The sequence below is a fragment of the Rhincodon typus genome, chromosome 16 (assembly GCF_021869965.1).
Source record: "Rhincodon typus isolate 14 chromosome 16, sRhiTyp1.1, whole genome shotgun sequence".
NCBI lineage: Eukaryota > Metazoa > Chordata > Chondrichthyes > Orectolobiformes > Rhincodontidae > Rhincodon > Rhincodon typus.
Genome location: NC_063347.1, coordinates 22,298,369 through 22,324,280, shown reverse-complemented (window position 1 = coordinate 22,324,280; position 25,912 = coordinate 22,298,369). Strand labels below are relative to the sequence as shown.

The window sequence follows — 25,912 nt, the reverse complement described above, 5'->3', positions numbered from 1 at the left end:
CAGGCTCGTCTGTAATGATGCTGACCTGTCAATATTATATTGTTGGAGAATTTCCCAGAAAGTTACACTCCATACCAGTAAAAGTCAAAACCCTGATGTAAAACTTGTTAGGGTACAGATACAATGAAGTGTGAGCTCATCTAGGGAAGTTAAGTGTGAAACTACCAGCAAAGAATGCCGGCGCAGCTTCTGTTGTACTGGCAAGTGTACTATCTGCTCTATTGATTGTGGTATGTCCAGGTTGCGTGTTCCAATAGTTCCCTAACACTTACTTTAAATTTCAGTTCTTGAGATGATTGTTCCAGTCGCTCTAATTGTTCCACTTTGGTTTTGCAGTCAGACAGCACTGGGATCAGAGCACGGTTACGTTTCACTTCCTTCTCGAGCTCTTTCATTCTGCGATTCTGCCGCTGGTTCCGTTGCCTTTCAGTGTCCAGTTCTAGTTGGAGCAACTCCAGTTTACAGTTGGAGCCATTTAACTCGTTGGTCAGCTTTCTGTTAGCAGCCTGACTGGATGCATACTGCACTCTGAAGTTCTTTACCTCTTCTTCAATTGTCAAATTGGACACAGCCTTACTCTCTCGACGCTCATCATCTTGAGTCGGTTCTGGGTCCTGACGCTTTTCATCTTCAGGCAAGTGGGTCGCGACCCCATCTGCCTTTCCCGTTACTCCTGCGATCATTTCCGGCTGCCAGGTGAAGTTCTCCAAAGCTGCTTTTTGGACCTTACAAATTCGCCCTCTCACCTGGTAGAGCTAGGCCGGTGGCGGTGGGTTCTGTAATAGCAGCCGCCTCCGGAATGGCGACAGGCTGCGGGAGGATTCACATTCCAGCTCCGCATCCTGGCTGCGCTCCATTCTGTCAGCTCATCCACCCCACTGCCTCCTGTTAGTTTGCAGGAATGATCTCATCAACGGGACTGGGTTACCGTGTTCTTCCGAAATGTCTGAAGTTGGTGAGAAATTGGCATTTTATGCCAATCCTTAATTACCTTTTATGAATCTCATGGTGAGCTGTCACAGTGCTATTGAATTGAAAGAACAGCAATATAGATCCAAGTCAGCAAAATGTTTGACTCGGAGAGAAACTTTGCAGGTGGTGGCGTTCCTACGTATTTGCGGTCCTTATCCTTCTCGGTGGTATATGGTATGATTTTGGAAGGTACTGTCCAAGTAGCCTTGGTGACTTGCTGCCACGCATCTTGGAGCTGTTACACACTACTGCCACTATACATTGGCGATAGAGGGAGTGAACATTTAAGGTGTTAAATGGTATCCCACTCGGGGGAAGCTCTGTCTGGATGATGCCAAACCTCTTTTGTATTGTTGAAGTCGCACTCATCCAGGCAAATGGGCCAATTATTCCATCGTATTCCTGACTTGTGCCTTGAAGGTGGTGACTAGACTTTGGGAAAGATTGGTTACCACAGAATGCAAACGTCTGACCTGCTGTTGTAGCCACAGTATATATGTTGCTAGTCTAGTTCAGTTTCTCATAATGGGATATTCAGTAATGGCAATACCATAGAATGTCAAAGTGTGATGGTTAGCTTCTCGTGTTGGAATTGGTCATTGCCCAATGCTTGTGCAGTGCAAATATTACTTGCTAATAATCAGCCCAAAACAATGCTGTCCAGGTCTTGCAGCATATGGATGTGGAGTGCTTCAGCACCTGTCCAGAGTGCGAATGGTGCTGAACATTATTTGCTTATTATTGCACATTCTCACTTCTGTCCTAATGATAGCAGCAAGGTCATTGAAGAAACAGCTAAAGATCATTGGGCCTCAAGCGCTGCCCTAAGGAATTCCAGCTGGTGACATCGTGGGATGAGACTATTGACCTCCAACAATCACACTCATCTTTCTTTACTGTTTGGAATTAGACTGATTATAGACTTTTTCATGCCCATTCCCATTGACTCTGATTTTGCTCAGATGCAATCATGAAGTCAGGGATAGTGGTATAATACGGAGTACTATCCAGTATTCATCAATCAAGGAAGATAATCTGCTATCTTTAACTGGGTTGGCCTACATGTAACTTTAGACTCTCAGAAATGTGGTTGACTGTTGACTGCCCTAGTAACTGGTGTATTGTTTCAAGATCTATCAGTATTAGCATTAGATTTATTACTTAAAGTATTGTAATTATAGTTTCAAAAGCAAGGTTTTCAGAATAATAAGCAGGTAAGATAGGTGATTAAAAAATAAATTCAACCATTTTCTTTGGAATTAACAGGAGTAGAATATGAATATTTACTTAGCCGGAGAGGAGCTCAATGTTTCAATGAAATTGTACAAAAAGTATAAGGAATGTAAAACTAAGGTAAATTTAAGTAACAAGTTGCTGGGAGAAGACATTTACAAAACAAATTTTGTGTCCATCTTTTATCTGTAGCAGTGTCTCACACTTTGTTTTATTGTCTCTTCCCCGTGGTTTTTGACATGGTAAGATAGTGTAATCTCTCTGACCGCTATGGTTTCAGTCAAGCAAGCACAAAATTAATCGAAAAGGCCACTGTTAGTTCAAACTGTTAACTATTAAGCAAATGTATATGGGGCAGTGATAGTGTCCTTACATCTAGGTTCACCAAACGAGCTCCAGAAGTGTACCTGAATATTTAAATTAAAAATCTGCATAGTATTTTAAAAAAAGTGACAAGACATTCCTGCTGGTCAGTTCTCAGAGAGCAACAGAAGAAATGCAGCAAGTTTATGCTTGATATAAATATTCCTTAAGCCTCAATAACCAGCAGGCATTACAGAAATTCATTTATTCTTTCATGGGATTTAGGCATTGTTGGAAAGACCAGCATTTGTTTTCCATTTCCAATTGCCTTTGAACTAGGTGATGTTAGCAGTCTAGATTATAGGGGCTTAGGGATAACACAAACCATATCAAGTAAGGACAACGGATTTCCTTCCCGAAAAAAAAGGATTTCAGTGTTAAACATGACTTTTTAGTAACAATGAATGTTAGAACTGGCTAAGACTAGCTTTGCTTTAGGATTTAATCTCCTCCAGGTGCTGGATAGCTTTTGAATTCAAGTCTGCAGGATATCAGCCTTAGCCACAGAAGAGTTGTTGACTGATGTATTGATAGCATGGGAGTGGTTCTCAATTATTCAAATACAAAGAGCTAAGATACACAAAGTTACAGGAGTAGAATTACAGAAAAAAAAATCTTAACACTTAAAAATGTAGTGAGATGTGTCTGAAATCTGTCAATGTTCCCCTTGTTTAGTCACATAAAAAAGGAGGAATGAACATCAGTCACACCTGTACAACACAGCAGTGTTTGAAATAAGTTGTAAAAAGACAATGGTAAAAGTAACATTTGCTCATTCTGTTTATTCAATGAACGGAGGAGACCAACTAAGTGTAATTATCCCATTCTTTCATCTGTGCAAGGTTGTGGTTTCCTTTCTGAAGTTGGTCAGACTAACTAGTCCTGTGGCTTCTGTATCATCAGATTTTTGCTCATCCCTTTCCTGATTCAGTATTGCTAATTCAATATCCTTATTGTTCATAATTGTTCATTATGAGTTTCATTTCCTTCAAATTTGATTTCCTGTTTAGTGTCCAAAATTCTCATTGTATCATATTCCTTTAAGAACCGGCATCTCCTCTTGACCAGCATCTTCTGCAGACCAGTTAGCATGTTTAAAGCAGTTCACGTGTTCCTGACAGCTGCTTGTGTGCGAAGAAAGTCTACGTGGAAATTTTAGTCTCTTAGACTGTAGTTCTGCAGTAATCGAAAACCATTAGTCAGCCATGCACTACTCATTCTTGTAGTAATACCACCCTTTCCACCACTGTCTTAAATTGCATCATATCCCAGTCATTCAGTACCTAACAAAGACATTTTTTTTTTCAGCCGAAGATCAAATCACTAGATAGCAACATAAAGAAATCTCTTGGAATTCAACTTTAAAAAGTTTAGTTGTCAGCAGACTAAAGATATCATAAAAACAAACAGACCATTGAAAAATGGTGCATTTAGATTAAAACAGGAAAGATCAATTAATTACCTCAACCTCATGGAGCACAGCATCTCTAGGATTCCCAATATTGGATGCAAATCAAAACCTTCCTTCTTACAAAATACCAATATATCCCAAATTGTACACTGGCTCCTTCCTGCCTTTATTCTTCTGGAGTGCAAATGGTCACTGGTTTGGAATGTGCTGTGGAGAAACTTGGTACATTGCTTCTATTTAGGACATACTACTACAATTGTGCACCTTAAGTGGAGGAAGTGTACGCTCAGGGGTCTGCTTTGTAGCAAGTGATAAGCTAGAGCTACACATCCAGGCCAATGATTCATCACACTCTACCTGTGGCTTGGAAACTATTAGCCAGGTTTAGGGAGTTAGGAGATTAGCCACAGAACTACAGCATTCCTTCAGCTAAATTTCTAGCCAATGATAACCAGGCTCTGAATGTGAGGGATGGCAACTACAAAAAGGTGTCAGTTACTTGCCACTTACCCAAACCAGAATGTTGTTTAGATCTTCCTGTGATCAGGCAGACTGTTTCAGAGAGACGATTTGGGAATGGTGCTGAACATTTACATTGTCAGTATCCCCCTTTCTGCCCTTGCAAAAATCAGTCACTGAAGAAATTAGCTCAAGTTGGTCAGGTCAACATCATTTTGGGACTGATTTGATTAGTCCACAATCTTTCCTTATCTTACACCACAAATCAACTTAAAAATTTTGCTCATGTTTGTTGGCCATTCTTGACAATTGCTTTAACATCAAACGGTCTCTGGAATTCAGCTCATGGACAAGGTGTAACCTGATATGGATAACAAGGTATTTTGGATTACCCACAGCAAAATTACTCAGTCAGTGCTGCTTTTCCCACCCTCAATGATACTTTCCAATACTTTGGATTGAGATTAGAAAGATTGGAATATTTCTGTGATGCTATACTTGAGCAATTCTCTGCTGTTTGGCTAAATGGTGAGGTGATGTAGTTATAACAGGACAGAAGAGCACAACTGGTTCTACAGCACAAGTCTCAGGAATTACAGCTAGGATGTTGTTGAGGCCAAATCCTTGTAATTACTTCTTAAGTACTTCTGACTATCAAAAGAAAGAAATTAGGCTGAGCAGACTCATCCACTCGGGATTTCTGGCTTAAAAAGTCACAGCTAAAATATTTTAATGAATGAGGATCTGCTCAATAATATTTGTGGATGCTCCTGTTACAGTGGATTAATTGCCAACTATTCACAAAAGAGCTTTGTCCTGATCAGTTGGTTGTGGGATCACTTGCTCTAGCACATGCTGCCTTTATTCCTTTTGTGGTTTCAGCAGGTTGGTACATCTAAAAATTGTGCCAGGAACAGCACTAAAATCAGAATCAGATTTCTCCAGCATACAATGTCTAAAACAGGAATGTGCTTCAAAAGCCTAAAGTACAAGTGCATTGATGCAAATTCAGAAGTGGTTTTAAAGCAATTTCAGTCTAAAATGAAGCAAGCAACATGCCTGCAGCCAACGTGCATCTACAGAGAGACCTAGGGAGAAGTCACAGCAGTGATTAATTTGCTTAAAGTTAGTCCAACAATAATCCATATTGTCCATTACATATGGAAATTTAAAAATCTAAAGAGGAAATAATTTTTTGAAATCAAACTACACATTCAGGAACAATGTAAATGGCTGCTTAAAAAGTCAAAATGTAAAAGCTTTGTAGAAATTATCCCAAATCCAGAAATACGTGTACAGGCAATTTGGGAAGTGAGGAAGGTTTGTCAGTAGGTCAAACAAGTTGACCATGTTTTGTTATTAACATTTCCCCACATACTGCAGTTCATTGGCACAGATTAGTCATATGATTTGAGCCTCTTGTAATTCAAAAAGTTCCAAACCTTTTCACTGGATTCATCTGGTATCCAATCCTAACTCACATCCATTTACCTAAACCTATCAGAAGTTTATAACTTTCTAAGTCAGCCTACTAACCACAGAAGTTCTTACATTGCCACAATCTACATCTGTTGCCAGAAACATTTCCAGAGGAAGCATCACAAATGGCACAACATGGCTATTTCAAAGGATCACTGTTACAAGAACCACAAAAAAGCTTGAAACAAATGGTTTGTAACTGCAAATAACCTTCAAGCAATGCAGACATTTTGAGAATACAAAGCAGATACAAGGCTAACATTTACAAAGAGAATGAACCAAGTCAAGCTGAATATTATACTCAATATTGCCATATTACTTTAACTAGTTGAGTACTTTATATTTTAATGCTCTTTTGCTACACTTAGTTTTGCACGTAGGAAGCCAATTAGTGAGTACACAATGTTTTCCTCAATCTATTCAATTTTCTACACTGTAGTCTCTGTTGGGATTAAAACAAAGAAAATAACAGGCACAAGAGGCCTTTCAAAATCATTTGAGAGTTTGGCTGAATTAATATTCAATTCTAAATTTAAGGCCTCCAGGCTGAAGTTACTGGTTCCTTTCTTGAAAGGGAAACTTTTGTTCAATTTTCTTCACATACATCCTTTCCGGATTCTTTAATTAGGTTTGTTCAATTAAACTACCGAAGCCTCTACTGCCATGGGTATTTTAAAAATCCTCAACATTGAGCAGTAAATTCCCCAATTTTATCTTAGTTAGCAATTGCCAAGCCATATCCCTCAAGTATTTCTAAATCCTTCTTCAGAGGGAGCAGTAAAAATGCATGTGTCATAAGGAATACCAAAAAAAAAATCCAGCTTAAACTAGTCTAAAAAAACTTAGTTGAACTTCTGCTCAAGGCAGTTACTCAGTTCTCATTATTAAAAATAAAAAAAGCACTTTTGACTTATCAGAAGTGCAATGTATGTGCTCTTAAAAATACAAAACTAGTTTTGTATTCTTTTCCTAGAAAATGAAATGCACATCAGCTATGTAAATTGTAGGCTGAATACTGTCCAAAGATCACTCAGACAAACTTTCCCCTTCCTCCTCCAGCTTTATTGATAGTTTAAAATTACATTTCTATAGTTCTAAGACTTCAGTTGCTTTTACCTTCCGTCTTAAAAAAACTGATTTCAAGCAAATGATTCTTTACAGTAGTCTAATTGGATTATACAAAAATAACATCTTGATTTCTGTGAAAACACATTCAACTGCTGTGTAGTTCCAATCCTGTTTGCTATGTGTTTGTTGTGGTATTTCATAATGGGTATTATAGCTCTAAACTACATTCAAAAATTTATTCAAACTTCTGCTTGAACATCTGTATCTCCAACACTGACTCTGGTTTCAGCTACTGTTAAGTTGGTTACTCCTATGATGCTTTTTAAAAAAAAACCTGTACTTTTCAGCTGTGGACAGGCTTGCTCTGTTTCTCATTGTTTACTCCCACTTTGCTGTTTACGAGACATAGGGCCCCGATACAGATGTTGGTTTATGTAATGAACTGCTCCCAAGATCAAACAATTCAAAGCCAACATTTCAAGAAATCACATGCGGAAGTTTTCACAGACACTTCCAGGTTTGGTTTCCTCCCACAGAATCACTTCTAGAACCCAAAGGGTCACTGATCGGGTTCATCTCTTCCCACTCATTCATCCCTATACACCAGTGGCATGGAAAGGGGGTTCTTTTACAAAGCATTATACATAACACCTCTACCAAACTAAAACATAAACATTTGTAGTTAAATGCAGAAAGTCAATTTCCACCCCTTTCCTCCTTTTACATTTTGAGTAAAGCTCACTTGGCCTGGGACTAGCCTCTATCTGCCAATCGTTGGCCAGTGAAGAGGATTCAGAGGAAATAATACAACCATCAATCAGAAAAAAGGAGGGGCGACAAAGAAAGATTTAAGCTGTGGCCTCGATCGTGCATTCCCGTGCAAGATGTCCAGCTTCACCACAGCGGTAGCAGTTCACTTCACTTGCCTTGCTGCAATTGATGGCAACGTGACCAGTTTCACCACACCTGTAATTTAAACAAGATATTTCACATCCAAGTTTCAACATGTATACTAAACTATAAAATGCTCAAAGAAATGTTTACCGATACAGATAGCATTAAACCCTATGTTGCCTGATTATGACAGGCTCTCAATCCAAGACAGTACAGAAATTTTTAATCTTATTCAAACAGTAGACAGTCCCCAGCTTGCGAATGGGTTTTAAAGGACACAGTTGCAGTAAGTATGAGCATTCGTTAGTCAGGACACCTGTATGTTGTTCAATTAGAACTCTGGTATTAGAATTCAGCACACACACTCGGTTAATTCTCAGGTCAGCAAATTGCCTTTTTCAGAGAGTCTCAATTTATCACCCATTCTGCTGGTAATCTGAAAAGGATTTTTGGGCTTTGCATATTGGTTTGTGACTAAATTAAAATTTTAGAAAATGCTGTGGGAGAAGAAAGCCGAGTTACCTTTTCACCTTATCCTCAGTGGAAATACACCAGCATATTATGTACACAGCTCACATTTCAGCAGGCTTTGCTAGTTGGATTCTTTAACAATTCAACATGAAATCACTTAAAATAGTTAGCACATTTAATATGTATGAAGCAGCATGTTTGTATAAGGGGATATAGGAATGGCAAATTGTTTGCGCCCTTTATCTTACAGATGGCTATCAAGATGTGGTAGTAGACCAGCAACATCCTCATCTACCCAACCTAAAGACCACTGCAAGCATTACTATAAATCAGAATCAGTCATGAGCTCAGAGGTCCACAGCACAAAAAAAATACCATTCAGCCCATGAAGGCAGTGCTAGTTGAAAACAAGCACCCAACTATTCTAACTCCACTTTCATCACTTGGCCCATAGCCTTGATATCAAAAGTGCACATCTGAATACTAATATACCAGTTTCTGCCTCTACCACCATTACCAGATGATGAGTTCTAGATTTCTATTATCCTCTGGGTGGTGAAATCCACCCTCCCCAACATCCCCTCAAACTTCCTGCCTTTACCTTAAAGCATGGTTCTGTTCAATGATTCTTACAAAGGAGGAAAGTTCCTTCCTGTCTAGTCTATGCTCCTCAAATTTATCCATGTATATCATATTACCCTCCAATCTCATTTGGCTCCAAGGAAAACAACCCCTATCTATCCACTCTTACTTCAGCCCAGCCTTTGCACCATCTCCAGTGCATTCTTCAGAAAAAGGGTCCAGACCCGAAACGTCAGCTTTCTTGCTCCTCTGATGCTACCTGGGCTGATGTGTTCCTCCAGCTCCACACCTTGATATCTCAGACTCCAGCACTGGCAGTTCCTACTACCCCTTTGATTCTTTATGCTTCTCTCAATTCTAACATTTGTGTATCCTTGCGTCATTTGCCCTGCCCAAATGCAACACCTCTTTTATCCAGTACTATGTGCCAGTCAGCCTAAATGACCAGCCATCCATTATCTTTCTATAATCCAAGGCTATCCTCATTGATCATCCACAAAATTACTGACCAACCCTCCATTTACATATACTACAACAGCAAGAGCCCTATTGATTCATGCAAAGCCTTACCAGATTTGGATTTCTAGTAAAACAAAACAAACACTGACCCCAACACTGTTTCCTTCCACTCAGTTAATCCTGGATCCAATTCACCCAATTTCTTTGGATCCCACAGCCCCATTACTTTTGCATTCAGATTCCCATGAAGGACCACAATCAAAAGCCGTTAAATACAAAGAAGACATTCATTGTCCCCAGCACATCTGGTAACCTCTTCAAATAAAATTTAAACTGGTGCAACATCACCTCCTGAACAAAACTGTGCCGACTATTCTAGATTAATTCCTGCTTCACTAAATGCAGATTAATTGTGTTCCTTAGAATTGCTTCCAACAGCTTCCCCAGCACAGAGGTCTATAGTTTCTTGGCTTATTCCTTGCTCCCTTCTAAAACAGTATCACATTGACTGTCCTCCAGTCATCTCATGCCAACAAGTTGCTTTAATTTTGACAATATTACATTTCATTAAATAGCTGCTGCTCAAGTGTCAAAGCAATTCTGAAGAGATTACTTGCTGACGTTACTGGTGCCAGCTACACATGCTGGGGTCACATCTGCCACTCATTTTGGCATTGGAAACAGTGCATTTTTCAACACGTTTGTAAGAGGAACAGCAACTGGGACATAATTCTTGTTATTCTATGAATCCATGTACAATGAATTATGGATTATTGGCTAAATTTCTTCCCTCTAGATGAACTTCTTTCCTACCAGTTTCTCAATCCTTCCTAAGTAAATAAACCTATTGAATGGAACAGGGAAAGTGCTGTGTTTTGTAACAGGAAGTGATTGTTGTTTGATAGGTGAGCAAGAATAGGGAACAGCATGATACTCAAATAGGTTCCAAGTATTTACCTGTGACCTAAGGACAGAACTCCAACTAAACCACTTTACATTCCAGATGTTCCATGCACCCACCATCCTATATTCCAACCTCCCTTATCCACAAAGCTTCCTGCGTCAAATGTGACAGCCGAATACCACATGAAGTTGTGCTTTGTAGACAATATGCAGACAAGATTGAGTGTATTAAATTGTGGAACTTGGAGTTTAATTCAACTAGAAATATGACTAACAGATTTCAATTTCTTTACATGTTGCATCTTGCAACATGCCTGAAAGTTGACAGCCAATGATCATTCAAATCTCACTCAGCTGACTAATTTTAGTTAGTTGCCCATTTAACTATTTCATAGATGCAAAGCCAGTGGCCCCATAAAATACTAGTGTCACATGCAGTATCTCCGAGGAGCAATGAAAGTGCATTAGAATTTTAATCATTTTCTTTAACTGCTCAGATGCAAAAAAAAGTTTCCACAGTAAGTTGCATTGGCCACTATTCCAATTCACAGAAATGCAGACCAGCTAATACAATAAATTAGTGTTAAGAACAGATTTAAGCAGGCAAATTACACTACTGCCTCAGAAGTAACCTCATTGTGGAATACCAATAGATTATAATTACAAGTACTTGAATGGCTCAGATTCTTGTTTTGGCAAATAAGCCACATAGCTTGGAAAATCCTGAATTTGGCCCTCCTCTATCAAGGCAGTGCTAAGTAATAGCATATTGAACACAAATAGGAATAGTCTATGCTATCCCTCAAGACTGTTCCACAATTCAGTAACATATTGGCTGGTCTTCTATCATAGCCTGCCTGTAAATGGTTTTGGGTTTTAGACAGGTAGATTAGCTCAACCATCAAATATATTCAGGAAGTGAGCAGCCAAAGTCTCTGGGCTAGAGAATATCAAAGATTCACAACCAAGTGAAGAAATTTCTCATTTTGCTATTCCAAGCTGAAGGAATCCATGGAGCTGGGAAGTATATTTTCAGCAACTGCAACTTTTGTTTGCTTCAGCATCAGCTCTTTAAGGCCAATTATTGCAAATGCTTGGTTCGGCTACGGGCCGTATTTTTGGGAATTGTCACACTGTTGAAGGGCTCTAATGGAATAGCCACATGGTCAAAACATTTACTAAAAAGGTTTGGAGAATCAGTTTAAGGACAAAAATATTCAAATGCATTAAATGCAGCTCCAAGAATGTGCAGGGTCCTTGATTGTTGTTACTCTTCCAACAGACATCCTAGTCTGATTATCAAAGTGTTGCTTGTTTTAAGAAACAAAAATTAGCTAGTTACATCACTCCAGTCACAAACATTCAAACATTCTTGGCCACTGCTTCGTACCTATAGCACTTGACTTTAGTGCAGTCCTTCTGAATGTGCCCAAACTCTCCACACGAATAACATTTCTGCTCATCAGCATGATCACAGTCACGGGCTAGATGTCCAGGCCTGCCACAGTTATAGCAGCACTGCTCCCTCTCCTTCTTTGGCTCCTTGCAATCTTTGGCAATATGGCCACCCTTACCACAGTTGTAGCAAGCTGAAACATACAAATGAAAATAATTTTAATGCTGTAACAAATTGCGTTGTCAATTTCCAAAATAAAAAACATTTTACATATTTACCATCTTCCTGGAGCTCACAATCCTTTGCAAGGTGGCCTGATTCACCACAACGATAGCAGATATCTAGAAAAATAAGTGCAAATTTAAAACAGTTCAACAAATTAAAATTAATATGCATATAGCAATGCACAGAAATTTGATCACTAAGCTCATTTCATGTAGGGAGCCTGGTAGTTACAAAATATGCAGGCAACCAAAAAATTTTGATTTGTATTTGAAGTATCCATAATGTTTGCATGCACAAGAGTGTAATCCTTCATTACATTCACATGCCCCACTGTCTCTTCCAAAACCAGGTGAGCAGTTTGCGGTGTCTCAGATCCATAATGGCATGTAATGGATGCACCAATACTAACAATTGTTATTACATACAATCATTGGTGGGACTATTCACCTGGAGCTACATTTGACCCTTGGTGTTCAATGTCTTGTCATTTGACTGTATCCTTTGGAAGAAATCTGGGACAGTTTCAATCTTATTTTTGGTGTACACAGCCTTCAAAGACAAGACTTACTTTGCAAATTTAGAAAACTCAAGATGCAGTATTATGGAAAGAACTTCCCTTTCCAACTAGAGTTGGAGATACTTAATCTTGCTATGCAAACTAAAAAAAGTTCCAAATATCTTACTTTCAAATTGAAGAACAAGTATTGAAGTTGAGTGGTTTAACTCCACTCAGACAATTCTTGTCCTTAAACAAGGAAACAAAAGATACTATCAATTTTTTATTGTTAACTTGCCATCAGTTGAGAAAAGCAATTAACCTGTCAGAGCTCATCCATGTTATGGCTCCATGGAGTTGGGTAACTACAAAAGGATGATATGAACATGTGAATTATGTACATGAGTATGCCATTCAAGCCTTCAAGTTTGCTCCAGCATTGCCTATTTTTAAGCTAGAGATTCCTTGTTAGGGAAGGGAATTGAATGATAGCAATGACCTCACCTCCACACCCAAGACAGAAGAATTTCAAAGTTTCTAATCCTTAAAGAATTTCCTCACTACAGTCCCGTTCACCCCCAATATTAAAACAGCACTTTGGTCCTCAAGAAAACATCTGTCCAAGACATCAATATTCACATCTCAACTTGAGTGGAGCATTTATTTTTCCAAATGAAGTTATTGATAACAGAAAAAAAACTGGCCTGAATTCAATCAGAAGCAAAACAAGATCATTTGTTGCTGTCTTCAGGTTTTCCATAAAAGATTTACTGATCTTTGGCAAAATTCACCTGATATCAACAAGGGTACAAGATCAAAAGGAAGTAGCCAATCACACTCAAGACAACAGATAACAAGTAAAAAAGTAATGATTTTGAAAATTTAAGAGCACAAAATAAGTGATTTAAATACACAAGATGAAATCTATAATCAGAACTTAAAGATGAGAAATTTCAAAGACAGGGTCATATAGCACACAAACAGACCCTTTAGTCCAACACATCTATGCCAACCAAGTTTCCCCAAACTAAACTAGTCCCACTTGTCTGCATTTAGCCTGTAATCCCTCTAGACCTTTCACGTACATGTCCAAATGTCTTTAAATGTTGTAACTGTATGTGCATTTACTACTTCCTCTGGCAGGTTATTCCACATCCCAATATTTTAATTCTGCATAAATAGACTCCAGAATTTGCCAGTTTCAAAACAAGTTATAACCATCGAACACTAACCCAGCCACTATCACCACAAAAACTAGGATATTACAACTAGATCAAGGGAGACCAATTTCAAGTCAGTATTTTATGATTTAGTGTATTAAGTACTGCATAGCCCTATATGAACTGGCATCATGAAGAACAGCCTCATCCAAGCAGCTGATTATAGGAATACAAAATAATCAACTGTCAAGTTAAGTTAGCTGTTATTCATTTTTCTTTACCACAAGTTACAAAACATCATACAGATAACAGATCAACTGTAGTCCGGCAGCTAAACATACATTAAATGAACAAGGGTGATGGTTAAATAAGACAAGAGAAGCTCAGTTTTGGAGAACGTCAAGCTTAGCATAGAATGTGGATGGTCAGCCAAGTGTATTGGATCAGTCAAGTCTAGAGGTAAGAGACAAAGGGTTTCAGCAGATATCATAAAGTGGGGCAGAACTGGGTGATATTACAGAAGGGAAAATAGAGAGTGTGATAATGAGGCTCATCTTGGGAGTCAACTACAACACCAAAGTTACAAATAAACTGCATCAGCCTCTGGCAGTTGCAAGGATAGGGATAGTCAGTAGCCAGAGAGATGACAGCAGCTTCAAACTTCCCAATATTTAATTAGGATGAGTTCTTTATCACATACTGGACATCAGATAAGCATGAAATTAGCACATAGCACAATTAGAGTCAAACTATTTAAGAGAGGCAATGAGATAAATCTGGGTGTCATAAGTGCACTCATGGAAATGAGTGATATCCTCATGCTTCTCCTTGAAGAGAAATGGAGGAGCCATGATAGATCCTTGGGAGAACAAAAGGAATTTTAAAAGGATCAGGCAGAAAAGCCACTGCACTATTAGATAATAAAGTCAGGAATGTAGTCCTGTAGACTTGGATGTCTGTGGTGAATGGCAAAGGAGGGCAAGGGCAGCTTAGTATTTATGACTGTGACAAATACTATCTCTGATGCCTTCCAAGAAGTCATTTGGTACTGTGGTAGGGATGGAAGCCAGATTGAAGGGATCCAACTAAAGAGTTCCAGCAGAAATAGCATGGGATTTGAGGGAGTGCTAACAAAAGATATTCCCCCCAACCACCTGAACTTTCTACCCACTTCAATAAGATCTCCCAAGATATGCCAAACAATTTAGTCAAAAAAACCTCAACTATCAATTACAAAATTGCTCTCAGAACGACAGTGCCTAACTATAGTATGTTCAACTTTTAACAAATATACCACATCCCAACATAGTTAGGTTGTACTAGAACAAGCAAAGCCTGTACCAAGTAATTTGGCTGAAATAAACAGACTAATGCTATTTCAGACTTGACCTTTGAGTCTAAACAAGGCCGATCATTCCATTACACAAACAGTGCCAGAGCTAAGTTTAGGTGGAGTAATTAAGGACCAATCAATTCAGAACAAAAAAATCCTCAAAGTTGTGCGCAACATGAGCTGTTAGGAGTAACTCAGGACACCCTAGAACATTTTGATCTTATGGTATAGGAAGCTTGGCATTTTCTGCCAAGATTAAGCAGCAAAATTCTATGTTACCTCTTGCAGCAGTGAAACTTCCTCTGCCACGACCTCTAATCCGACTACGCCCACCTGCATTTGGACATTCGCGTGCCCAATGTCCACTACGTCCACATGTAAAGCATTCCTGGCTGTTCATGATGAGCTATATTCAGTCTAAAAGGAAGAGAGAAAAATCAGGGCATTTATAATATTATAGCCACCGTTCCACAGAAGTGGCCACAACTTGTAACAAAAGGAAATAAAGCATGGTTGAGTAAATTTAAGCAAAATTCCACCTGACAGGTTACAAAGGCACAGTTTTGCATTCTTTCAACTGTTTTTTCTTTAGTTCAAACGTCAATGGCTTAACCTGAAGAAGGGGCAGCGCTTCGAAAGTTTGAGATTTCAAATAAACCTGTTGGATGATAACCTGGTCATGTGACTTGACTTTGTCCACCAGAGTCCAATACCAGCACCTCCACATTTCCTCAACATTAGGTAAAATGCAAGTAGATTACCAATACATGATGCTATTGTCACGTCCTTGCATTCCTTGGGAGGACAGAGGAGAATGTGTTTCAAAATAACAAGCCTCTCATTAAGACAGTGGGAAAGAAATGCCTCCGCAGGGTCACAAATCTTTGGTGACCTCAGCAACAAAGGATGAATCATTGAATACATCAAAAAAAAAATCAGTTTGATTTTTGAGCTAGAAGGGAGTCAAGATTTACAAAGGGCAAGGAAGGAAAGTGGAACTGAGGTGTGAGCAGATCAATCACGTTCCTTGGAACACTGGAGCATGTGTCGAACTGCCTACTCCATCACATCCAGTCAATGACCATGCCAGACTCAATTACAAAAGCGGGTTGTCAATAGTGACAGGGAGCCCTTGTGCATCAATGAACTGCTCAACTTTCAGTTGAGTTCTGCCAGCACTACTCCAGACCCCACTACAGCTTTATTCCAAGCAAGGACAAACAAGCAGAGTTTCAGCTTTGAACTTGGGCAATTGCCTTTAGTCATGTTGGATTAAGGAGCCTTAGGGAAAAAAAAATTGAAGTTAATGATAATTGGTTAAAGTCTCAATGGATTGGAATAAAAACTGCAGGCACTGGGAGGTCCAAAATAAAAATAAGTGCTGGAGAAATTCAAGTCTGATAGCATCCATGGAAAGGAAAACAGTTGACGTTTTAGTCCAACAGCCTTTCATCAGCTCTGAAGATAATAGATACAGCCAGACCGCAGAGTATCTCTAAATCAGTGGAGCAAAAAGTGCTAGAGTCTAAAGGCCAATCATCTCGCCCTCAGGATATTGTATCCTAGCTTTAAAGGAGCTGGTTCAATGATATTTTCTCCATCACAAAGTAGGAACGTTCATTGAGCAGTTTTCAAACTGTCATCATGTCTTGCATTGTAGCAATGACCATTAACAATAAAATCTCCCCTTTATATTCAGTTGTATTACCATTAAAAACATCCTCAGTTACAACTGGTATGAAATTAGGAATCATGCAACAGGACCAGGTCAGAATTGAAACTGTCTGGTTAGTAACTCACCATAACCCAGGAAACTACACAGGCCAAATAAATGTAAGTGGGAAATTGGAAAAACCTCTCTCAGGGGCAGAATTAATCTCCACTTGGAGGTACAAGTATTAGCATTGCTTTGTCAGGGAGGACATCAGGTTTGGATTGAATTGAATTTTGCAAAAGAGGTGACTTGCAATTTGTTACTGGCTGAGTGGCCTTTAAGGCCCATGCATGGCAGCAACTTCCAGAACCAGAAATCAATGTGCTGACTGAGGCCACCTTTAGAATACTGCATACAATTCTGGTCACCTTCCTATAGGAAGGATGTTGTTAAACTTGAGACTGCACAAAATGTTAGGATTGGAGAGTTTGCGTTATAAAGGAGGGGCCAAATAGGATGGGGGTGTTTTCCCTGTAGTGTCGAAGCCTGGGAGGTGACCTCAGGTTTACAAAATCATGGGGTATAGACAGGGTGAACAGCTAAAGGTTCCTTCTCCTCCACCACCCCCCCCACCCACCAAGGGTGGGAAGCCCAAAATTAAAGGGTTAAGGTGAGAGGGGAAGATTTAGAAAGGATCTGACGATTAACTTTTTCCACATGGAGGGTGGTATGTGTATGGAATGGACTACTAGAAGTGAAGATGGCGAGTACATTTACAACATTTAAAATGCATTTGGATGGGTTTAGAGGGACATGAGCCAAATGCTAGCAAATGAGACTAAGTCAGATTGGGATGTGTCTGGCCCACTTGTCCATAGCAACCAAAGGGTCTGTTTCCATGCTGTACGATCGGCATGTTAATTCCAGTCACGGAATTTCAGAGCGGCTGTGCAGAAGAAATGCTGGCGATGAGATGTTTGGATGAAGGTAGTGGATATAATTACATGGACTTCAGAAGGCTTTTGATGGGAGACTGGCCAAGTAGTTAAGAACCTAAGCATCAAGGGCAATTTGGCAAATCAGGGTCAAAATTAGCTCAGCTCAGTCGCAGAAGGCAGGGGGTGAACGTCAGAGGGTATTTGACAGGAAGCCCTTGTCGAGCGAGAGATGGTTGTTGCTGGGACCCTTGCTGTTTATAATCCACATTAATGCAGAAGTGAATATATGAGGTTTGATCAGCAAGTTCGCAGATGGGTGGAAAATTAGTACCATGGCAAATAGCAAGAATGAACGCTTTTGACTACCCGACAAGACAGAGGGACAAGAGGGGTGAATTCCAGGTGAGTAGATAATGGCAGCCCTTGACACCAAGGCCACATTCAATCAAGTGTGGTATCAAAGGAGCCCAAGCAAAACTAAAAAAACAACCAAACTGAATCAAGGGCATACTTTCCATGGGCTGGAGTCATAGCTAGCACATAGGAATATACGTTTGCAGTTGGAGGTCAGTTATCTCAGTTTCAGAACATCTCTGCAGGAGTTCTTCAGGGTAGTGTCCTAGGCCCAACCATTTTTCAGCTGCTTCACTGACATTCCCTCCATCATAAGGATGAAGTGGAGATGTTTGCCAATAAATACACAATGTTCAGGAGATAATGAACCAGTCCATTTTCAAAATGGAACAAGATCAGGACAATATCTGGAATGAAACTGACAACTGGCAAGTAGCATTCATGCCACAAATGGCAGGCAATAACCATTTCCAATAAAATAATCTAACCACTGCTCTTTGACATTCAGTGGTGCTACAACCACTATATCTCCTACTAACAACATCCTGGGTTACTGTTAACCAGAAACTCAACTGGACTCACCACAAACAGCGGAAACAAGTGCAGGTCAAAGGCTAGGAATACTGCAGGAAGTAACTCACCACTGGTTCCTCAAAGCCTGCCCATCATCTCCAAAGCACAAGTCAGGACTGTGCTGGAATACCCTCCACTTGCTTGGAGGGGTACAGTTCCATCAACACAGTCTGACACCATGCAGGACAAAACAGCCCATTTGATAGTACCACCTTCACAACCAACATCTTAGAAAGATGGCTACTGTCTGCAAGATGCACTGCAGAAATTCAAAGACCAGAAATTCAAAGGCAGCACCTTTTAACCCACAACCACCTAGAAGGACAATAGCAGTAGATACATGGAAACATCACTGCATGTTCCTCCTCAGAGAGGCACCATCCCAATTTGGAAAATATAATTGCCATGGTCATTCAATGTAAAACATGTGGACTGCAGTTCAAGGCAGGAGCTAATCACCACCTTCAAAAAGGCAACTAGGAAATAACTGCTGGCCCAGCTCGTGACACCCACATCTGAGTGCAAAAAGTCAGACAGACAGGATGATCTGGTTTCAGCAAGAACTAGAAGTATGGGCACATTAGCACTTGAGGGATTAGCTTCAAGTCACTTACTGCCCTATCCAGGAACTAGTGTTCAGTTGCTGGGTCAAATATCTGAAAATTTCATACCTAGTTGCAGTGTACCTACACCACAGTCCAGAGTGGTTCAATATGGTAACTCAACCTTCAAGTGGTTGAAATTTGGAGTGGACAACAGTAACTGGTCAGTAAAGCTCACATTCGACAAATAAACTCATCCCGAATCAAATTAGGAGTAATGAAATTATGTAAATCGCAGATTGCCAAGAAGTAGTCAGAACAAAAGATACCATGGTGCTCAAGTAGCAACTTCATTAAAAAGGTGTTGCAATGATGAGTCAGATGTTTGAAACTGTATGCTTTTGAATGTTTGAACACGTTCTATTTACACTGTTCTCCATTCCCAATCTCACTGGTTTAGTTTCAAACTAATACAAAATTTAAACTTTCCCCTTCCATCGTTATCAGCATCCAAGTTTGAAGCGAAACAAAGCTTAATCAACTTTAAACACCAATTCTTTTAGATTCAGGGATACAAGACTTGGTTGCAACAGTTTTTCTTCCAACCATTTGCAAATGTCAAAAACAAGAGCTCCGCAAGACACCAGATGACAGAATAACTGCAGAAGAGAAAAAAATCTTACCACAACAGTACAATAAAGGCAGAAACATCATTGCTTGATATTGTCACTTGGAATTGTTTGTTTTAATTAATGGATTCAATTAAAAAGCGTGAACCTTTTATTCATAATTCAAGGTGATCGGGACCATCGAAACCAATGCCTCTAGTATACTAACCCTCCCATTAAGATTCCAACAGTACTTCTAATAACAAAAACAGAAATTGCTGAAAAAGCTCAGCAGGTTTGGCAGCCTCTGTGGAGAGAATCAGAGTTAACATTTCAGGTCAAGTGACCTTTTGGAGTTGAGAAAACTCAGCATGGTTGCCCAACCCAAGTACCATACTGTATACAATATTCTTGTGTATGTTGATAGTATTTTCTTTATCTCATTACAGTTAAGCAGAATAGGATAAACAAAAACAATCCTTACAACAGAAAGCAAAACTAGCAAAAATGATTAACCACAGACAAACAAGTAATAAAAAACTGGCTAAACAAATTGCTTATGAAGTGTAATACCATGTATGGTATTACATGAAGAAATTGAAGGTGACTTAAGTCAAACAATATTTATGAAAGATAGAATAGACCATGGCAAAAGTTAAATACCTGTCAACTGTATCTAGCTTCCTAAACATACAATCCATCTGGCCACAAACAAAATCAAACTGGTGGCAGAATTTTTTGCCTCAAATTAGACTACTTTGTTTCCTGAACATTATAACTAATTGCTTGGAGTTAGGTTTTGTTTTGAATGCAAGTGTAACCACAGACTGTTTTGGAAGCTGCTCACTCCCATTAGACAGTTATCTAGTTAAGAATATAAGATCAATTGCTGTCATCCTTCATAACAAATTTGTATTTAAAAATCAAAAATCAGAAAACCAAATATAAATGGTGGAACTCAAACCAAGACACACACGTATGATATAATATATATACACACAAATTCAATTTATCAGCAACACTTTCAAAATAAGTCTTATTGCAGTTTCCTGTGCATCCCATGATTCCCTACCCTAGTTACTGCCACCTGTGCTTTCAACTGAAAGCTAGCTCCAAAACTCCCCACCTTGCCCTGCCCTCAGGATGTTCATTAAAACACTTGCAGTTAACTCTTATTCTAATAAGTAGCCGAGTGTCAAATGTTTGACCAATGACATCCTGTGAAAGGCTACACACTTTCCTTTGTTAAAGACACTACCTTAGGTGTTTAATTCTTGAATTTGAATGACAAAAGTCATAGTTCCTGCTTAATTAAAGAAATGTGAAATAAAAATTGGACAATTGCACTTAAAAGATCTACCCTAAATAGCACAATTAAGTAAAATAAATGTAACCCATGAATGCAGAGCACGCATTTGAGATGGAAATGCAATTGGAAAAAGATTTTAAAGAGGTTGCATTTATCCAAGACAAGCTAGCCCACAACTACATTTGAAATGCAGCTTGGTGCAACTACTTTAGAAAAGCACATTATCTACAGAAATCCCATTACATATATTTAATGGGACCATAAACAAAATTAAAACTATTTAATGAAGACAGACACGAGAAGGCTTCTAACAGATTGTGCACAAGTGAGTAATAGATGAATGGAGTCTAGTTGTCCTAGATCATTTATAAGTTATATCTACCAAGTTTATTCATTCCTGGGATGCCAGCATGGTTAGCAAGATTGCAAGCATTGTCCATCCCCAAATGCTGGTAATCCACCGAGCCGCGTGTCCTGCCAAGCTGTTTATCAAAGCCAATTGCTTTGATATAGGTTTTCAAGTCACATAGGCCAGAGTGGGAGGTGGTGATATAGCAGTAATGCCCTTGGACCAGCAGAGGCCCAGATTAAAACTCTACAGACAAGCCCAAAACACAATGGTGAAATTTAAAGTGATAGATCAATTACATAGTTAGTCTCAGTAAGTGACCATAATGACTATTATAACCAACAAACTGGTTAACTAATGCCTTTTAGGGTAGGAAATCTAACATCCTTAGCCAGTCTGACTTCAACATGACTCCAGATCCATAGCAATGTGACTGATGTTCAACTGCAGCAACGTGACAAGCCACTTACTTCAAGGGTAGTTAGGAATGGGCAACATGTAGTGGCCTTGCCAGTGATACTCCTATCTTAATAAAGAAGGGCACCAGAGAAGAACATAATATGAATTCCCCCAACCGTTATGATGGGACTTCATTATTCACATGAGCATTGCTAGCTGGCCAGCCACCATTTATTGCTCTCAACTGTCCCCCATTTATTGATAGGCCATTTCAGACAGGAGCTGAGAGTCAACCACATTGCTGTGGGTCTGGAGTCACATGTAGGCCAGACCAGGTGAAGATGGCCGATATCTTTCCATGAAGGAAGTGAGCGAGCCAGACAGGCTTTTCCCTGCTACTGGTTTCATGGGCGTCAGATGCTCAATTCGATTTTAAAACAAATTGAAGCCAAATTCCACCATGTACCATGTTGTGATTCAAAGCCAGCTCCCTACGACATTAGCCGAGTTTCTGGATCAATATAGTCTAGTGATAATAACACTAGGCCACTGCCTCCCAAGTGTGCATCACTACAGCATTAAGTTAGGCCACTGGATCATTAGAGCAGTAACATTACTATGCTCCTATTCTACCATAGTCATTAAAACTGGACTCCATTCACAAGAGAATTAGGAAATTTGAAGAGCCACTCAATATTATAAAACTTATATTTAAAGTGAAAGCACCAGTAACTCCAATGTAAAAACAGTTGAAGAGCACTGGCAAGAGGCCAAATGACATCCATTGCTTTCTTGGGCTGAAGCAATTAGCCAAAGTGGTGTAATCTAACCCAATTTACTGTGAAAAAAGAAAGAGAAATAAGTGAAAAGAAGCTATATCCAAAAGTTTCATATTTTCTGGAAGTTGTAATACTGATAACACAGCATAATTTAACATTTGAAAGTTACTTGTTGCCCAGTACAATCCACCTAAGCGAATGGTGAACAGTCACATGCACAAAAGTGTGCAGACGCCCAAAAGAATTTGCTCTTTTCATTGTTGAGGGGTGGAAAGTAACACCATCTGGAATTAAATAGAATTTATAAACCTTCGGAAGACGTAGCCTAAAGGATAGCTCAGGTTGATAGACAAATCTACGTGGACGCAACCTCCTATAGCAGCCATGCAGAGATTTTAAACTTCTTTCCCGCCAAAGTCAAGCTCATTCAAGTTTCAGGTTAAATCACGCCTTAAGGGGTGGGGTCTCAGTTGTTGGTTTAACAAATGGCCTTACTTTTCGGAAATAAATTGGCTCTGTCATTAGAACGATCTAAGTGGGGCCTGAAAATCGGGGCGAGGCAGTGAGGATGGGCCTTTGGGACCAGCCGACTTAAACTTTGGCGCCGCGGATTTGTCGCCGAGGCCGTCAAAAGGTAGCGGCGCCAAAAAGAAAGAGGCGGATTCACCCCATTCCGCGTGCGACAGTCCCAACATAACGGCTCCCCCCCAAAAAAAAACAAAGAAAGAGACCAGGAACTAAACTTCAGCCCGAAGGCTGAGGAAAGTGAAAAACGGGTCAGTCAGGCGCGGCATAACTAACGCAAGACCACGCCATTACAACTCGAGGGAGGCGTCGGGCCTAGTGACACAGACACACACCTCCCAGGGACACCGCGTGTCGGCTCAGGAGGCCTCGGCTCAGCGCAGCGCAAAAACGGGAAAAACTGAGTGGGTTTTTTTTCTTTTAATGAAAAAAGGGAGGATTGAGGGCTGCAGACACGGTGGATAGGTTATACTTAAAAGCGGTAGACTTTTCTTTCTGGGAGGTAGATGTTTAGGAACGGAGGTTCGACCCGACAGCCTGACACATAGGCCGCAATGCGCCGTCAGAAATTCACTTGTTTACCTCAGCACTTCTTCAGAGCTTAACCCTCGGGAGCCCGGCAGCTGGCGTTAACTCTCCGGGAGGATAAGGGGGGAAAAGAGGATAAAGTGAAAGAAAGTCAAGTTCGCCGTGACGTTGCGAGACAGCCCGCCATACGCGCACTCTTATTTGTCCTACTTACTCACTGTCTCGGTACTGCGCCTTCCACTCCACCTGGCCACCGACTTTCAGTTTTTTTTCTGGCTCTTTCGTTCTGCACGCGTCACGCGGTTTGCACACGGAGGGAGAGGCGGGGCCCGCTGCACACGGCTCGTACGCCAACCACCCACCAATTAACGCGTGCCGATCCCAGAATCCCGTCGTATGGTTGGCTATCCCCCCTGCCACTCCTCCACGCTACGACCCGCCCCCGCAGGCGATGGACCAATCGGATTCCACCGACTCCGCAGTTGCGCCGTGCTGCGGCCTGGCTCCTGTTCAAGTTCTTTTTTGAGGTGCGTTGTCAGGGGTGGCTGGATGGACTATCGATTGTTGGCCGTTTGGTTCTTGTAATGTGATTCCTGCATCCCCGACACTCAGCGAGAAGTGCGAACCGATTCATATGGATATGGTTCTATTGTGCGCCCGGAGCACGTTACTTTTGTGTTTATCTCCAAATTTAGTCAAGTTGTTAGGCCCGTTGTCTGCTGGGAGTTGTAGTTTCCGTGTGAGCGACAGATCCACATGGAATTGAGCCCAGGTTCCACCCTTCGCAACGCCTGAGACGCAGCTCTCTAATCCTGCTGTTAATGTGTTGATTAACACTTGCGAGGCTTAGATGGAGAAATATTAGAGCTAATTTAAAGCTAACTTCCCGTGGGTTTGTACAGATGATCTGACATTAGAAGACAAGACATCGTTGCATCAGGGCCATTAACATGATTCAGTCAGCATTTCAAAGCTATGAGTTTCTGCTCATTCTTTTTAAGTATAAATTCATAGTTTTTTGTTATTATTGATAGTTAGTAAAATATACTGCAGTTTTGGGATCCAGAATAAAGTTGGTTACAGCTTAGGATTTAGACTCCTGCTTCAACATGCATCAGTGTCATTACATCATTGCAGAGTTGCAACTGTAATTTCCATTATGAACGTGGACAGTTTAGAGACAATTGGTGAAATACATGTGCAGTTGTAAGATTTTTAAATATGAATATTATCAGGAGTGGCCTTTTGACAATAGTGTGCTATTGTGCAATTAATTGATATCCTTTACTGGAGTCTTATTGTTTAAGGTAGGTTAGTTACTCGTACATATTCTATTGATGGCATTTTAATTTATTGAATAATGTATTCTGTCAAGATTCTTACTGTCCACATAATTTGTAGTTATCTAGTTGTCTTAACAGGAAGGCTAGTGTTGCATTTTAAGATTGAAATTACTTATAATTCAGAATGCAAATCAGCATAGCTGCTGTCCAACATGCAGCACATAAGCAATCTGTCTTCATAAACTATATGTCTGTTTATCTGGGTAACTTTGGATGGTTGCATTATTCTCCATTCAGTTGCCTGCATTTTCTACACTAATGTGAAAACTAGAAGTTCAGAGATCTAGGGAACAGGCTCGAGGAGCTGAGTGGTTTCCTGTTCCTATGAATACCTATTCTGCAAATTTTAAAATGTTATTTAGTGCATCTCTGGGATCACCCCAACAACAACAACAATGGGCATTTATATTGTACCTTTTAATGGAGTAAAATGTCCAAAGGCATTTCATAGAAATGTAATTAGACACACATTAACCTCAAACAAAAGAAGCTGATATAAAGCTCAGTCAAAGACAGATTTAATGAAGTACCTTAAAGTATGAGAGAAAGGGAAGGGTAACATTGTGGTTATATTATTAGGTTAATAATCAAGAGACCTGGACCAATAACCTAGAAATATCAGTCCTTCCATGGCAATGGAGAAATGTAGAATTTTTTTCTAATCAGCCTGTTCAGAGTTGTTATTACACAGGTCTGGAGCGGGTGGGATGTGACCCTGGGTGTCCTGACTCATAGGTAGGGTCATAACCACTGCCCTACAATAGCCCTAACAGAGGAATTTAAATTTAATTATTTAAACCTGAATTTTTACAAAAAGTTAGTGTCAATAATGTCAGTCACATAGTCACCATACATTTATGAAATCCATGTAGTTTGCTAATAATCCTTTGGGAAGAAACCCAGTCCTTAGTACCCTTGGTCTAGCCTACATGATACCCACAGCAACTTTATGTACTTGAATTGCCTTTGAATTGGTCGAGCAAGTTTCTCAATAAAAACCAAAAGAACTGCAGATGCTGTAAATCAGGAACAAAAACAAAGTTGCTGGAAAAGCTCAGCAGGTCTGGCAGCATCTGTGGAGGAGAAAACAGAGTTAACGTTTCGGGT

At 39.9% G+C, this 25,912-nt stretch overlaps 1 protein-coding gene and 1 long non-coding RNA gene across 11 annotated transcripts in view; one reads left to right on the top strand and one right to left on the bottom strand.

Annotated features, from left to right (window-relative positions):
- Nucleotides 1-3,324: 3,324 nt before the first annotated feature.
- cnbpb (CCHC-type zinc finger, nucleic acid binding protein b) lies at nt 3,325-23,796 on the bottom strand. Of its 8 annotated transcripts, none has more exons than XM_048606313.1 (7): nt 23,681-23,755; nt 23,517-23,569; nt 15,184-15,321; nt 11,969-12,031; nt 11,685-11,883; nt 7,912-7,951; nt 3,325-3,744 (listed from the first exon to the last, which is right to left on the bottom strand). In XM_048606313.1, the coding sequence occupies exons 3-7, from the start codon at nt 15,302-15,304 to the stop codon at nt 3,724-3,726; spliced, it is 444 nt and encodes a 147-aa protein (XP_048462270.1). In that variant the 5' UTR covers nt 15,305-15,321; nt 23,517-23,569; nt 23,681-23,755; the 3' UTR covers nt 3,325-3,723. The 8 variants fall into 8 exon arrangements, with proteins under 8 accessions (XP_048462270.1, XP_048462269.1, XP_048462268.1 ...); XM_048606312.1 differs by having other exon boundaries at nt 23,677-23,747; XM_048606311.1 differs by lacking the exon at nt 23,517-23,569 and having other exon boundaries at nt 23,681-23,796.
- LOC125485108 overlaps nt 22,905-25,912 on the top strand; it is a 13,725-nt gene continuing 10,717 nt past the window's right edge. The window contains exon 1 of one of the 3 annotated variants that reach the window (XR_007263878.1): nt 22,905-23,043. This is a non-coding gene — a long non-coding RNA (uncharacterized LOC125485108). Of the gene's footprint in view, nt 23,044-23,927; nt 24,081-25,912 lie in introns of those variants that run through there. The other 2 variants (XR_007263881.1, XR_007263879.1) reach the window with 2 other exon arrangements.

Excerpts from the sequence above, each read along its gene's own strand:
- cnbpb (XM_020510846.2), bottom strand. The coding sequence starts at position 15,304 with ATGAACAGCCAGGAATGCTTTACATGTGGACGTAGTGGACATTGGGCA. Across the intron at positions 11,884-11,968 it reads TTGTGAGCTCCAGGAAGATG|CTTGCTACAACTGTGGTAAG; the intron begins GTAAATATGTAA and ends TGTATGTTTCAG. Across the intron at positions 7,952-11,684 it reads ACTAAAGTCAAGTGCTATAG|GTGTGGTGAAACTGGTCACG; the intron begins GTACGAAGCAGT and ends TTTAAATTACAG.